Source organism: Coturnix japonica, chromosome 12 (genome assembly GCF_054131305.1).
Source record: "Coturnix japonica strain WE chromosome 12, WE-NBRP24, whole genome shotgun sequence".
NCBI lineage: Eukaryota > Metazoa > Chordata > Aves > Galliformes > Phasianidae > Coturnix > Coturnix japonica.
Window position 1 is genome coordinate 1729448 of NC_140674.1, and position 15995 is coordinate 1745442.

At 40.6% G+C, this 15995-nt stretch overlaps 1 protein-coding gene across 12 annotated transcripts in view; it reads left to right on the plus strand.

The window, feature by feature from the left end:
• The window catches only part of LOC107317829 (glypican-5-like), a 364600-nt gene that overhangs the window by 191262 nt on the left and 157343 nt on the right, over positions 1 to 15995 (plus strand). For all 12 annotated transcript variants that reach the window (XM_085512501.1, XM_085512502.1, XM_085512504.1 and 9 more), the window contains one exon: positions 753 to 873. In XM_085512501.1, coding sequence (XP_085368627.1) covers positions 753 to 873 — 121 coding nt within the window. The remainder of the gene's footprint in view (positions 1 to 752; positions 874 to 15995) is intronic.

Here is a 15995-nt window from a genome sequence, read left to right on the forward strand (position 1 = left end):
CAGTGTGCATAAAACTTATGGTTTCTCCTAAGTAAAGCTGGGATTAGACCAGTATATTTGGAGATCAGTGTTTCCTCACCAAAGAAAGAAGAAGGATTTTGGCAATTTTTCCACTTTGAAATACTGTCCTTGGCTTCAACGTAACTTGGTTTAAATGAAGTATCAACTGGTAAGAGAACAGCTGGTATATTGAAGTATGTAGATATGATGTAAGTGATAGATGTGGCATTTGTCTAAAGGAGATGACTGATAACTGCCTGAGTTTGTAAAGGTGCCAACTGGGAATCTGATGGACTCCTCACAGGCAAGTGGCATTGTCTGAGAGATGGATTTGAGAAGGGGCTCTTTAGTTCCTGATGGATAGTGCAAGTATCTCTCATCTGTTTGTTAACAAATGAGTGCCAAAATACAAGGGCTGTTGCAAAAATAATGCTTCCTATTTTATTTTATTTTTAATGTTTGCCTGCAACATCAGTGGCAAATGTTGGTGGGATGGCAGTAAAGACTGAACCATTCCACTTACCTTAGAAATAGAAGTAACCTCTTTGGCTTGTAGAATTAATGTTCATTTATGGTTTGAATAATCTGATGATACCATAGAGAAACTAATTTTGTTCTTCTCTGGTGTATAGATATGTATTACTATTTTCTATTGCCATCTCCAGAATATTTATTTTGGAGGTTGTCTTTCATGTGATTTTTACTTCTGATGGATATAGTTCTAATCGGTGATGTTTTCTGCTTTTTTTCAGTTATACCAGCAGAATTGTTTCCAGTGGACTGAAGGCACAAAGTAATAATCCAGAACTGAAAGTCAGAGGACTAGACCCACTCATCAGCAATTTGATTGATAAACTTCAGAACTTTAATCAAGTAAGTGACTTTAGAGTTGAATGCATTTTACCACCAGGTCTGATGGCAGAGCTGAAGCCATATGATGGTACTTAGACTTCCTGAGCCCTGAGAGAACCCTGAGGTAGGTGTGGCAACAAAGGAAGTCAGATATTGTCATGTGTCAGCTGAATTCTCATGAGACAGAATTATTTCCCTGGAAGTCTCTATAGTTCCTGGCTGATGTCCCATAGCATTCAATTCACTGTCCTGTGGCCTGGAGTCCCAATGAGAGGCTCCTGAGTCCCACAGTTTACAAGAGTCAAGTTCTGTTTTGGAGACTTGTGAAATTGTGCTGGAGGAGTATCTCCATGGTTGAACGGCTTTTATGGTGTAGATGTAAACAGATGAGAAGACAAAATGAATCTGTGCAGTAACTGAACCACACAGAACTTTAATCAGAGCAGAAAGCATTCCCGGATGTATCAGCTATGCCCATTGAAAACATGATACACCAGAAGCACCACTAAGATTGTCAGATGCATGATTAACCTCTGTCTGCCTTTGTCATCTGCTTGTCCCCATGGATCTGCAGGCTTTCAAAGCTAAGGGCACAGCTCTGAGATGTTACGGCTTCAGCACAGCTCTATGAGCTCTTACAGCAGTGCCACTCCAAATGAGCTGCAGCCAACAGATTAAGCAGAGACTGATTTTCATTTAAAGTAGGCGTGTTTTCTTGTCAGTGTGGAAGAATGCTTTCAACAGTGCATTTGTAGTCAGATGTGTTTGCACATGAGTCTACTTCACCATTAGAGAGTGATGGAGCCCTTTTTCTAAAAGAACTGGAAGGTTAAAGACAGCCTTTCTGGGTGGGATGATCAGGAAGAAAAATAATCATCTGCTCAGTTAAAATGGGAGGAGGAATGGCTTATCAGGATGTTGGATTTCTTGGGACCATGGCTTTGAGAGGGAGTCGTGGTTTGATTTCTTATTTGCTCTTATTGTTACTTGTTACTATGATTGCTACAGCCCTCCTTTACCTCTCATCAACAAGTGGTAAATCCATAACCTAACTGGTAATTAGTGCTCCTATTAAATCTGGATTGTCTTTTATGTTCTGTAGGCTCTGTAGCTGTGGTTTAGGGATCCTTTGTATCGCACTCCTTTAACTTGCTGTGGGGGATTGCAGCAACTAGGGTGATGTGGTACTTGGTATTATGGTGAAATAGACATTATGTGGTTAGACTGATGAAAAGGGTAATTCATTATTTATCTGCCTTTATATGTTATCAAATAGAATGTTAATTTACTTTATAAATATTAGATATATCTGTCTGTGTAATTGTGCTCTATAAACACAAACAACAGAAAATAGCTAGATTAAATTATAAGTAGCTATTTATTGGAAATTCTGTTCCTTTGTCTGCTGTACAAAAGGAAAATCAGAACAGTCTCATTACAATGAGCTGCATACCAACTTTCTATGTACACTTAAAAAATACCTTCAAAACAGAATTACTAGTTAGAAGAATAAAACTGAATTCTTCATATCTCTTCTTCTAAGTTGGAAGTAGTGCTTTCTGTTACTTCTAATTCTTTTTTATGAGAATATCATCTTTAAGTAAGTGTAACTCCCATCAGATTGAGATGCTTAGCAATAATGTATTCCAAGGGTGAAAGATTAAATAGAGTATTGATTATGGCCCTGAGATTGTTCGGCCTTAAGTACTTGGAATAATATAAATTCCTTTGATCATAATTTTAGTGATATTTCCAAAGCATCATGAAGTTGCTAAATATCTGAGGTTTTTGCATGTATCATCAAGCATGTGTAGTTGTTTTTTTCTTCTTCTTGAGTTTTTCTTTTAGTTGTGTTATTAACACACAAAAAAAAACTGGCACTGAAAAGCTGATTAAATCTGGATTTTAAAGTGCTGTTAGTAGAGTGTGTAGGCTGTGTAGACAAAGAGTGAAACAGAATTCTAGTATTTGTTTTATGAGCAATAGGTGTGTTGGAATCTTCCAGCCTCCTGGAAGAGCCTCCTTGTGCCTGCTGCTGGATGCAGCCCCCGCCTTCCAGAGCAGGCTGAGTCTAGCACCTTACACATCACCTGATTTCTAGTCTTCCCCATTTCTGGCTTGATTCACATATCAATAGAATTACCACGTTACAATTTACTATAGGTAAAAATTACTGTAATGCACAAACAGATCAAGTGAAGTCTCCAGTTGATTTTGAAGAACTAGCAGTGAACATTAGTATCTTTTCCATCCCCCTTTTTGATTAATAGAGCAGATGTGAACTGCAACTGATAATAAATATGAAATCCCACATTGTACCTTCTTTGAGGGCTACTTTATGCCACATAATTGTACTTAAAACCAGCTGACCTAAGAAAAACGTGTCTTGCAAAAATGCATATAATTTAGGAAAGGAAAGACAGAATTAATGAAACTCCAAATGGAAGTGTTTAAAGTCTTAAAAAAGAGAAGGAGCAAGGAAAAAGCAAATAGGCTGTTTATATCTTTACTTCCTGCTCTGCTCCTGTCTTCAGATAAACTATCATCTCACATTACTTTATCAGTTACACCGTTTGTCATGTTCATGCTTATTGGATTCATGGGCTGTTTTTCTTCTCCCCTGCTAAAAATCAGACATCTCTTTGCTTCCAGATATAAATGCAGAATTCCCAGCTCTGAGATAAGTTATGGTATTATTCATAACCCATATGCAATGAAACAACTCATGCCAATGCTTGAAAGTATCCAGCTCATTCAAAGACTAAGTATAATCTTTCTCTCTCTGGTCTTCTGTGTGTTTTTTAATTTCGTAGAAATTATATGTGTACATGTTCAACGTATGCTGTATAAAAATATCAGATAACAGATTTTGTCATGTCTCGGATTAAAGCAAAAAAAGATACATCAGTCATTGCACTCTGGGAAGTGTAAACAAAAATCAAGTGGCGATTTAATGCTCTCTCTTCTTAAGGAACTGACAGATTTCTACCATATGTAGTCCTTAGCAAATTCTTTTAAGCCCTGAGCTTTTCACTGTTGTTACATTTGCCCACTGACTTTTCAATCAAAGCTGAAACAAAGCACTGGCTGTCTGTTGGGGGGATTCCTTTGTTACCAAGAAAGGTCAAAATCAGTGGTAGCCCTCTCTGCAGAGCAGTGTAGCATACAGCAGTGCACTGGGATATAGTGTTATCTAGAAGGCTGCATGGAAATGGAGATGCTTCACTAGAAAGCATTCCTTGCAGTGAAGGCTGTAGATCCCAGGCAATTAAGAAGAAATGTATTCTAATAGTGGGCTGGGGCATCTGAAGTCTGTCAGAATCCTCTGCTGGCTGGAGGTTTCTGCAAACCACTGCTGCTTTGAAGCTAGAAGTGCATTCTCCTTCCTTCTTTCTGACCATTTCACATCCCCGGTGGGATGCTGGGTAGTAGGAATGAGTTCAGAGCTGCAGGCAAGATGTGGGAGCTCCAGTCCTGGGGATGTGCAGGAGTGCCTCATCACATACCCTTACATTTTATAAAGAAAGGGAGTTTGGGAGATCTGGATTTGGTTCTGCCATGGCTTTAAGGCTCCTACCAAAGCAGAAGTCAGTCTATGAACCAGCACCAGGGGACTTGCTCTAGTCCAGTCCTGCTGAGAAGCCATCACAGTAGCGTTGTTTTATGGAGAGCGCATGTTAGTGTTGTGATCTAATCCTAACTGAGGTATACATCATCCCTGGTTGAAATCTGTGTACTTTTGCTGTCTACAGATTTCTTTTCTTTTTTTTTTTTTTTGTTAAATATAGTGATGCAAGATACAATTAAATAATATTAATTAGGATCAAGCAATGACTTTTTAGTATTAAAACCAATGTCAAGACTTCAATAGAGGCAGAAATCATGTGGCATGCTACTGCAACTAACCCAAAATGAAACATTTTAATATAAGACAAATCTGAATCGTTTTATGTAAATCTGGCATATTTTATTATGTGCTAGAAAACATAGAATGCTGAAATGTCCATTTATTATTCATGTGTTGTGCCTCAGAGTGTGCAGTGCTATTTGTCTTGCAAGCATTTGCAGAAATTATTTGCCCGGATGGGCCATTGAATGTGTTTTGTTTTGCTCATTGGGGGAAATTAGTCTTAATACATCAAAATCACGTATTGAGTCACGGTTGTGACCTCAGCCAATTACGGGAGAGGGATGGGAGAGCTACTGTTTCCATCTAGAGCTGAGCCAAAACATTTCACCATATAGGAAAGCATATTTTGAAAAGAATGTTATTTTAAGAAACGCTGTGCTCACAGCTGACCTGAAAGTGCTTGGGATCCTTTGGGTGGCATCTGGAAGTGAGGGGGGTTGAGCATTGGAGGCCTTTCCTTTGGCTGTACAGTGGGACTGCTCCATCATTGCAGGAATACTGTGGCTTCTCACCTTCCTGGGAGAAACGTGGGACTCTTAATAGTTGTTGTCGTTGTGAAACGAGATGCTAACCAAAATACATGCATTTGAAAAATCAAAGTTGTTATGGTTATTGACCAGAAATGTTCCTTTGTAGGTGACGACAGAGGAGAGGAAGTTTCTGACACTGCTAAGTTAGCCTGTTTGTTTTGATGTTAATTGATTTTTTTTAAGCTAGAAAACAACTACCATTGATTTATGTCTACTAGTTGAATTAATCAAGATTTAGTCACCATAAAAATAAAAAATATTATTTGAAATAACTGATCGTATTATTATCCTACCACCTTTCATTCATTGCTTTAATACTTGTAAGTGATATGCATGTCATCTAGTAATGATCATTAGTAACGTGATGATGGTATTTGCTTTTGATCTCATTTCTGAGGTACAATCATGTTTGGTTTTGGAGGTGGTTTGGTAAGCTTACGTAATAGGAAAGAAAAGCAGAGATTTATGATCATTTTATAGGATAGAGGAATGGTCTTCTAATGATTGATTGGTCACTGGCCAAAAGCAAGTGCTGTAGGGTAGGCACGAGCAGCAAAAAGCAGTGTGAGAGAACAAAGCTGACAACTGTCCAGACTTGTCTTGTGATCTACCCTGGCTGTCACAATTGGATTCGTGTTTATGCTGCTGAAGTTAACTGCCACTTTCCTGTAAAAGCAAAAAGTCTGTTTCCAGCAACCATCTGCTTAATGAGACCCAAGAAACACCAGACCAGGTGCCCTCAGAGGTTTCTGTTAGTGGGGGACTGATGCTGGGGACAGGGCAGGACCTCAGGTGCCCCTGGGGCTGGCTCTGGGGTGAGGGCCCACCTTTGGGTTTTAGAGAGAAAGCCTGAATGTTGGGCAAACTCATACTATATATTCATATCTGTTGTCAGAATTCCCACAAAAATCTTCCCATCTCATGTAAAAGTCTTAGTCTTACCTGTTTGCTGATACTGACTGTGAAAAAGCCATCTGCTGGGGAAGGAAATTGCCTCATTCCTATCACTCCTAATTTTTATCTTCTTACCTCTTTTGTGACATGGAGGTTTGCAAACAGACCAACCTCAGCCAATGCCAGAAAGTATGGACAGAATTCTATAAACCACCGTACACTCTGATTTTCACCCTCTGTTATTTGTATGAATTCTGGCTACTCCATTCATACCATTTTACTTATTTTTCATACTCCCAGTGAAATGTTTTGTTTCTGAAAATCAGCCTAGTCTGAGTCCATTTAAAGATAACTGAGTTAGGTGCAAAGACAGAATCCTAACTCGATTCAGTCCTGTATAGGTACGAGGCCATCAAATAGACTTGAGAGGAAATCACAGCAAAGAATAGGAAGTCATTTCTTTGGCCATAGGGCACTGTGGCATAGTTTGTAATAACCATTGTTCTATCTGGATTAATAGGGATAACACTCTGTGGCAACTAAGAAGATTTTCCATCATGTATTACTAAAAGACTATTTTTAGGGGTGTGCATTTTAATTTTGATTGTTCTTTTGCAATTTCCTGCCACTGCTTGCCAGAAGAGAAAGGTTACTGGAGAACAGCAAACAATTTGAAGTTCAAGGGGGTAATCTGGATGATCATCTGTTGAAGTCAGGGCCTTTGTTTGATATATTTAGGGCTCTGTAAGACTAAGTCCTGCATGTCTTGTGAGGGAGATCCCATCTCTTCACTGGGGCACTTCAGCTTTGTGTGTCTTTACTTGCTTGCTTTTACCGATTAAAATAAAGACACCAGTCTTAAATGCCTAACTTCCTGTTTTTAGTGCTCTCAAGGTCTCGCTTGAATTCATAGACAGGAGTGCTTAGGCTCAGAATAGGCCCTGTATACCTTTGTACACATAAATATGTTTCAGTGTGTAAATCAGCCTTCAGCTGTTGACTTCAGTGCTGAAGATGCCACGTGGAGACTGGAGTTCCATATGGCCTGAAGCCATTGAGGCCTTTGTTGTCTATACCCCTCAACACCTCAGGCTTACACTGGTGTCTAGCTTTACAAATACGGTTTATTTACTACGTACTATTCGGTGACGCCTACAATCTGCCTTTCTTCTTGGTACTGTCTGCATTTTTAATGAAATAATGCATTTATTTCTCTTGCCTTTTTCATTCATCTGAAATGAGCCTGTGCCTCATTGTGGATACGTGGGAATGGATCTACTTGAAGCTGAGTATTCCCAGTCCCAGATGTCATGCATGAACAACATTATGCAAAATAATCACCCAAGAGACCACCAGTTCTCTCCAGAAGTGGGTAGCCTTGCTGTTACATTAACACCAATAACAAAGAGGAAAAGGAGAGAGAGTGAATAAGATGGTGCTACTTCACGTGAAGAAACTAAGCTGGCATCAGTGTTTTCTCCAGGAGAAATCTAAGGGAATGTTGACGAAGCAATGTTGTAAGCAAACAAGACCCGGCATGTACAACCATTTTCAAGCCCAGAATCAGTATGTATGGCCCTAACTTTAGGAATGTAAATAATTCCATGGGCTGCTCACTTTTTATATAATTATATGCATATGTGAGTGAAGAATATGCTCAAAATATGAGATGCAGAGACTGGAGTAAGCCTCCTGTAGTGAAACTCTTGTAATTACCGGAGAAGAAGCCACCTTCCTCTATTGCATAACGGAGATTGCATAACTGAGATCTGGATAGTGAAGGCTGTCTCCCTGGATCGCCCTTTCCCGTGGACAGCAAAGGGGCTCTTTTGACAAGGCCAGTAGTGAGCACTATCATGTATCCTGCTCCATTTTCTTTTTACCTGAAGCCGTCATTTCAGCGTGGTGTTTCAGCACAGAGGCACTCAGCATTTTAGTCAGGAGCATACGGGATGTCTGCTTTTTACTACATGAGCGCCCAGCGTGCCCTTGCAAATGTATTTCTGCTTCCCAGGCCGGTGGCAGTGTGCACAACTAATCCCAGGAAGAGGTATAATAGCAGGACTGAACTGTTTTGAAGCAGCCACAATGTGTCCTCAGTCTTACATAGTTCAGTTACATCTGAAGACAACTACATAGAGGCCTACACCTCTATGTTCTTTTAAAGTGATGGTGAAAAAAAATAAAAATGAAAGTAGATGCATACATTCTATTATTTGAAGCATTTGGGAAAAGGAAATTTACACTAATTTATTGGTAATTCTAATATGGAAAATACTCTTTCTGGGTGAGGAGTTTTCCACAGTTAGGAAAGTATGTCTTGTAACTAATTGAAACGAGTTGAAGTGATAGTCAAAGTTGAACACAGCTTTGAGTAGCCAGCGACAAATACCCAAAGCACAGCCTTCTAATAGGAAGCATGTCATGTTTTGAGTGCTGCCATATGTCTTCACACATCTCAGCCTCGCAGACATCATCAGAAAGGCTCAGTGGTGTTTCAGCTTGTTTGTTCCTTTCAGTATCTATGAGAGAAGCTGCTTACAGTGGAGTTTTTTAGAGTGACAAGTTTGTGGGAGCAAACCGGCAGACAAATATAATTATTGGATAATATAATGAAATATTTGTACTTTGCTGCAGTAAAATGATGCTGAGCCATATTTGATGTGGCATTTGAAATAAGAGAATGTAATAATAAAAAATGGATTTCAGAATGGTAAACGGAAAGCTTTAGATTTGGTTTTCTTAGACTGTATGATTGGATCTGGATGAAATCATACAATGAGTGCCATGGCGAGCTGCAGGCGCTTTGAACCCGTTGGTGAAGCTGACAGTTGTGCCAGTGACTTGAATATACGTTTAATATTAAAGAGTTTTGTTGCATAAAGTTCTCGTCTTGAGGGTAATTTTGAGTCCTGCAGCACAATAGTGAAATCTTAACGGAGGTGTTTGAAATGAATCACTTCATCTCTTAGAGGTCAGATTTGGACTTCCTTCAGAATGTTTATGAACCATACAAAGCAATATTATATTTTCTTACTAGAAAGATTACTTCAGTTAATTTTTGTTTGTTTGTTTGGTTGGTTGGTTGTTGTTTTTTTCCATCTGGTTTTGCTAATCGTTTACAAAAACTTTGTATATTAAGAAATCACACACAGGTTACCAGACTTAAATATCCTTTGGGGTGGTAATGTGATGTATGAGCTAATAATCCAAACAAAATATAATGAATTGCTGCTTCTGAAACAAACAAAACTAAATGGACTGAATCTATTTTGAAGACTGGAATAATTGCTTTTTGAAATATGAGGTTTGTATGTAGCCCCTAAATATAATGGCTAATGCCAGAAAGTCATGAGTGCAGGTGCAGGAAATGGGATTATCTGTCTAATAAAAGAGCTCGGTGCAGCAGTAAAAGAAAAGCACCTAAAAACTTCAAAAGTAAGAAAATAAGAATTCTGAACAGTGCAAAGTAGAAATTGTTACAGATAAAACTCAGGAAGAAAAGCTGAAGGGGTGTGCATTTTTAATGAAATTAAAAATTGGCTAGAAGGGCCAAGGATGGAAAGAAACTGCTTTATCCTGCATGAGGAGGTATAATGGTGGGTAGTGAACAAATAATAAGGATGCAGAAAGCGTTTCTATTGAACGCATGAATTCTAGTAAAGGCCGTCATTTTATTTTTTTTCTTTATTCTTCAACGAGGCCAAAGCTGCCCAGACTGCCTGCCTTCCAGCCTGCTCCCAGCAAAGCATTAGGTGCTCAAGTTCTTGTTCTCTATGCTTTCCCATAGCCCATTTTATCTGTGTGGGAAATTTCTCTCATTCTGAACTTCCAGAAGCTTTTGGACTATTCAGACTTGTTACCACATGTGGCAAATCTGATTTTTGAGGAAAGCCTCCTGGAGGAAGTGCCTGAAAGGGATGCACAGAGAGCATAAATGGGGGCAGAGACTGCAGGGCAACGTGTTCTTCCTGGGAGTTGTTGCTCACAGGGTTAAAACTGTAGGTCTCTTGCACTGCTTCGATTAAGCCAGTACAGTCTTTTGTATGTGGGTGCTTTTGGTTATGAGTTCAAGCAAATCCTATAAGGGGTAGGGAAGTGGTCTAAAAAGAGGAAGTCTGATCTGGTTCCTATTAGCATGATTGTCTGAGTCCCTGAGAATGCCTCATCCCCAGCATGTTCAGTGGACAAATGGTAGAGTATGAGAGGAAACACCAGAAAATTCAGGCTGCTTTTCAGCTATTTCCTGCTCTCATTTTTCTCTTATCCCTGCCCCTCTGCCAGTCCCTGCTAGCGGTAAGATATCTAATTTTGCCCATGGCAGCTGGGTGACAGTGGATGGCAGCATGCAGTGTTAGTGGCAGTGAGGTGGGCCATGTGTTTGTTGTGGGGTGAGTGTGGGGATGTGGGAGACACAAGTGGGATGAAAGCAATTTGTGGAGGATCTGGAGGTCTGGTTCTTCTTTGGAGGGCCAGAATCTGTGTCAGTCTCAACATCGCACCAAAACATCCCTCTGGGATATTGCAGAACATCCTAGTCACATCAAATGGCCACAGGGATAATAACACAAGTTTGGGTGAGCTGAGGGTCAGAGGGAGCAAATGGGCGATTTAGCGCATTCACACTTAGTCTGTGGACTTGGGTTTGGATTAAACCCTTGGTCATTGCAGTTAAAAGTTGTATTACTTCAGTTAAATTCCATTTTGTAAATCCTATAAGGGAGATCGGAGAAGGCAGCTCCTGAAGGGGAGGATGGCATTAGTTCCATACAGAACCAGAAATACTGAGAATTCAAATATTCTATATTTTCCCTTTCCAGTCCAGCACTAAGCAGAAGGTATCAGCATCTGTCCTGGAGACAAGATACAGAAGAGGACTATTGTTTCCCTTGTTCCTCCCAGACCCTCCAACCCATTCCTGTACTCTTCACAAAACTCTGTCACCTGCAAGTCCACAGTATTTGACAGCAGCTCAGGCTTTCGTTTTGGATGCTGCTCATTATCATGGCTTTATACAGACTGCTATATGTGGTAGAAACTAGATGAAATATCTACAGCATCTTGAACAGGCTTCCATTTTATCTGGTAGCTTTCAGAAGCGTATCAGCTTTAATGTGCTCTGTGAGTATGTTTGAGCATACATATAGTTTTGATTGGTACTAACTGAAGGCAGCAGATTCAAAAAGCAACTGATGAGGCAGATGCACGTGTCCCTAACAACTCTGTCAGGAGTGTGGTTACCTGAGACATTCCTATTAACTGGATTTTTTCTTGATTGCTGTCAGAGAGGATAAATTGATGGCCACCCACAAAATCTCTGTCACCTGTGATGTTCTGTTCCCACCTGAGGGGCACACTCTGGGCAGTAGGATCCCCTACTGTAAGGCGCCTGGGGCTTCGAACACACCCTCCCAACCTTAGTACACACAGTGTCAGACAGGTCCTGACTCAGAGTTGTCCTTTGCACAAAGATTCATGGGGAGTAACTTCCCCAGTCTCTGAAGAAAAGCTGGGGGCTGGGATTTGCTCTGGGGAATACCCTTTAATTAACAGCCACCTCTGCACACCCAGTGTGAGACCCACTGTAACTGACCTTAAGGCACTTTAATAAATGGTGATGGTTATTTTTAGTCTGCAAACAGGAGTTAGATCGTTGTGTGTTCTGTTATGCCAGATAGCTGATGTGACTTCACTTTGTCCTTTTAAAGGATGACCTTTACAGGGGTGCAGATCTGAGAGCGATTTTCTGTCTGTGAGCTTTAACTCTTTCAGACCTCTCAGGAGTTTTTAGACGTGTTTATTGTTTCAGGATTCCATTTAAGAAGGGCAGGAGTCCACACAACAGTTCACATCATTCTGTTGGCCTTCACTATGCAGAGCACATTCCACAGTAATGTTGTGCTATGTAAATTCTGGGGGGATCTTTAAACATGCAGGTTTCAGCTCATTGTTTTCTTTGAAGTTTCACACTCTCCTCAAATTTGAAGTTTTTAGCCTTAAGCATGTGAGTAGCTCTTATAGCTAAAGGATTATGTGGTTGGGTTTGTTTGTTTGTTTCCCTCTTGCCACTGCAGAAAATGTGAAATTGCTTTTAGGAAATAGATATTTTTCATGTATAATGGAAGCTTATTCACACTGTTTTTTTAACAACAATGGAAAGAGTCTAGAAAGAGAGGAAACTGCTGCAGCAAGAATAGGAGAGAAAGTTCACTGAGCAAAGTGCTGTTCCCTCAGTGGTCACATGGTAGAAGCTCAGACATCTTTTCTATCAGCTGGGGTGTAGGACAGGGGCATCTTTGAAGCATATGCCCAAATTTGAAATAGAGTCAAGAAACGTGCTGCACCTTGGATGGGACAATACCAGACACAGTTACAGACTGAGGGAAGAACTCCATGAGAGCAGCCCTGTGGAGAGGATGTAGAGCCCCATCTGGGGTACTGTGTGCAAGCCTGGGGCCCCCAGTACAGAAAGAGTGTTGTAGTGGGCAAGGAGGCCACAGAGGGCCCATTCAGAGGGCTGGAGTACCTCTCCTGTGAAGAAAGGCTGATGGAGCTGGACTTGTTCAGCCAGGAGGAGAGAATGCACTGGGGAGACCTCGTTGTGGTCTTCCGGTACTTGAAGGGAACATGTACACAGGAGTGGGACTGACTTCTACTGTGGGCAGATAGTGATAGGATTAAGAGGGAGTGGCATTAAACTAAAGGAGTGGAGATTTAGGTTAGATATTAGAAGGAAGTTATTTACTTGGAGGGTGGTGAAGCATCAGAACAGGCTGCCTAGAGAAGTTGTGGATGCCCCATCTCTGGAGGTGCTCAAGGCCATGACCCTGAACCACCTGTGCTGGTGGGGAACAACCAGCCCATGGCAGGGAGGTTGGAGCTTGATGATCTTTCCTTCCAACCCGAGTCATTCTGTGATTCAATAAACTTCCTTTTGAGCTCTTCTGTCAGCTTGTTTGTGTAGTTACTGATGCCTGAGAATGACCCCAGCACCAATTTGTCTGCCTTGTAAATCCACATGCAGGCCCAGTGTCGGAAGTTGCCTGCCCATTTGTCAGTGCTGACACAGGTTGGCAGAACTCTCAGGTCACCTCCTCAAATAGCATTTGAACCTGCCAGTTGTCTCAGCCAGTGCTGTAGTCTAAAAAAATACTGAAACCTTGCAAGTTTAAGGATAATAAGTATTCAGACAGTGCGAGTTCCCAACTGCCAGGAAGGGCACAGAATGGGCTGTGCCCATCTCAAAGAACCTGCAATAAGGGGTAAGAATGAGAAAGAGGGCTCTGAGCAACCAATCTGCAAGGAAAGCTTCACTCAGACCTTGTGCCTTCTTGCAGAGGAATCAATCCAGCCACAAAACACAAAGCCACAGGAAAGCAGGCTGAGTTCTGCTTCCCACAGAACAACTTGTTCCATTTGTGCCTGTGCGCTCAGCTTTGCTCTCCCAGTTACATTCAGCAGTTTGTTGAACAAAAATGTGGTGATCATTCCCATTCTCCAGGCTGCACAGTAAGAACTGTCAAATTCCCTACTGCCATAATTAAGAGCAAGTAAGCTCTCTTTGCCTTTGCTGACCCTTTCCAACCACTACATTGTGTTGTCTCTGTTAGAGGCTGTATATAGATCTGTAGCCCAAAGCAGAGAAGATTTTAGTGTTCATTACTCTATTTGCTTAACCAGCAGAGTAATAAGTATTACTGGTGTTAAGAGCTTTGGAAGAAAATAAGTCTCTCATCTGCATTTTTTAGAGTAGAGATTTTCTTGTCATTGCAAAGCAGCCTCATCTGTGATCTTGGATGAGTTGTGTGATTGATGATTGCTTTCTGAAAGCTAATGACAATTTCAGAAAGGCCTCACTGTGCTGAGAACTGTGGATTCCCAGCACTTCTGGAAAATAAAAATTAAGTGTTCAGCAGGAACACTTATTTGAATATCACCTACGCTTTCCTTAGGTTTTCTTGTTGTTCATTTTATTGTATACATCATTAAATTGTAAATAATTATATTGTTGTATTTTGTTATACAATATATTGTTGTATATTGTTAATTGAGAGATGATGTCTCTAGCTTGACAGCTGTAAGTCACATGTTGTGGTTTAGAACTGAACAACTCTGAATTATTAATGCTTCAGATGCAAGAGAGCCTGTTTAGCACTTCATAGGCAAGGGACTATTGTTAGAAAGCCTTCAGAATACAGCTGCAGGCCTCCTCATAGTTAAACAGTGTGTGGCTGTGATTGACATTGTCAGAATGTTACTGTACACACTGGAAAAGGGCTCTGTGAAGATGTGCTGCTTTCCTGAATAACTAGTATGAGACATCAAGACATCCACTGTAATCCCACTTTCACTGGGGGCTACTTGTACATGAGATGTTGCTTCATAATACTGAATATTGGAAAATTTGGAATCCACGGAGGGCATGTCTGTGATTCTGTTTTGCCACTTGTTTCTAAACGTGTCTCTGAGTATTAAAAAAAGACTTAGGAAATAGAAGCCAGGGCTCCAAATAAAATGGTTACAGTTCGAACTGTATTTGGTTTTTGAATAGCCTTTATCCAGAACAGAGTTGTTTTCAGTGACACTGGGAGTCTGGGGCATATATTCATGAAAGAAAGAAAATTGTAGTCTGCTGTAATTAAGTTCTGGGTGTTGCTGATATTTGGTGAGTTTGTCTGTTACAGATTAATGGCAAAGGTAAGGAGTCAGAGAAGTGGAGATGAAACAAGGGCAGAAATCTGGCTTACAAAGGAGGCAAAAAGGTTAGCCATTAAAATAAAGAAATAAATAAGGGAACAAAAAGACTTTTCAAGTTGGAAAAAAAGCTGTAGTTCTGATGAATGAACTGCCAAAGTTCTGTGAGGTCAGTTTGCTGAACATGACCAGAGTGGGACCACGCTTTAGAATTCTCCATTGCTTCTGAACCTACAGATGTGCATTAAGAGACCTTGTGAAAACAAGTTTCCTTGTGGTGTTTTGGTACCTCTGCTTCTGGCAGCAGCAGGAAATATGAAGGGTGCAACAGCAGCATGTGTTGTCTGCATGCAGCTTTTAGTGTGTGCATACACTCGGTTCTTCCGGGTTTTCAGGCCTTTCAATTTGGCATTGTCCTGTGGAATAGGTTCAGGATGCGTTGGAATTGAAACCTTGAACTTATTGTGTAGAATATACCCATTGTTTGTCCCAGGAAAAAGAAATGCTTCAGAACAATGTACAGGTTTGTTAACGTGGGGATTTCCTTATTTCCTTCCTTCTTTTTTGTTGTTGTTGTTTTTTTTCATTTGTTTGTTTTTTGTTTTGAGTGAGGGAGGCCTGACTCAGATGGGACTCCCCGGGCAGACAACTCTGGTATGTGAGGCACCTTTTTGTGTATTGAACAGAATAAACCGGTGTAAAAATGGGGGAAGCATGAATACAAAGCCTCAGCTAAAGCACATTCACAGGTTGAAGATAGTACTGTCAAATGGTAAATGCAGTTAATTGTAAATAGAGCAGGCTGTCTAATCACCACTTTGCTAATGCAGACAAAAATAGTTGGTCTCTCACCATCCCTGAGAAAGGCTGAATTGGTTTGTAGTGCCTTCTCATCACCAGAACTTATGGTTATTATTATTCTTATTCCAAAGTAGTCTCCAGCAGAGACTACTCCAAAAAAAAAACAAAAAAAAACAAAAAACAAAAAACCAGAAAACATTTATTTAGAGATGAGCAGCTTTCTCAGTATTCAGCTTGAGCAAGGCTGCCCTGCAGTATTTGGGTAAGCTGAGCAGAAGCAAAGGACGATTATGTGGCAGAGGTGGAGAAACAGT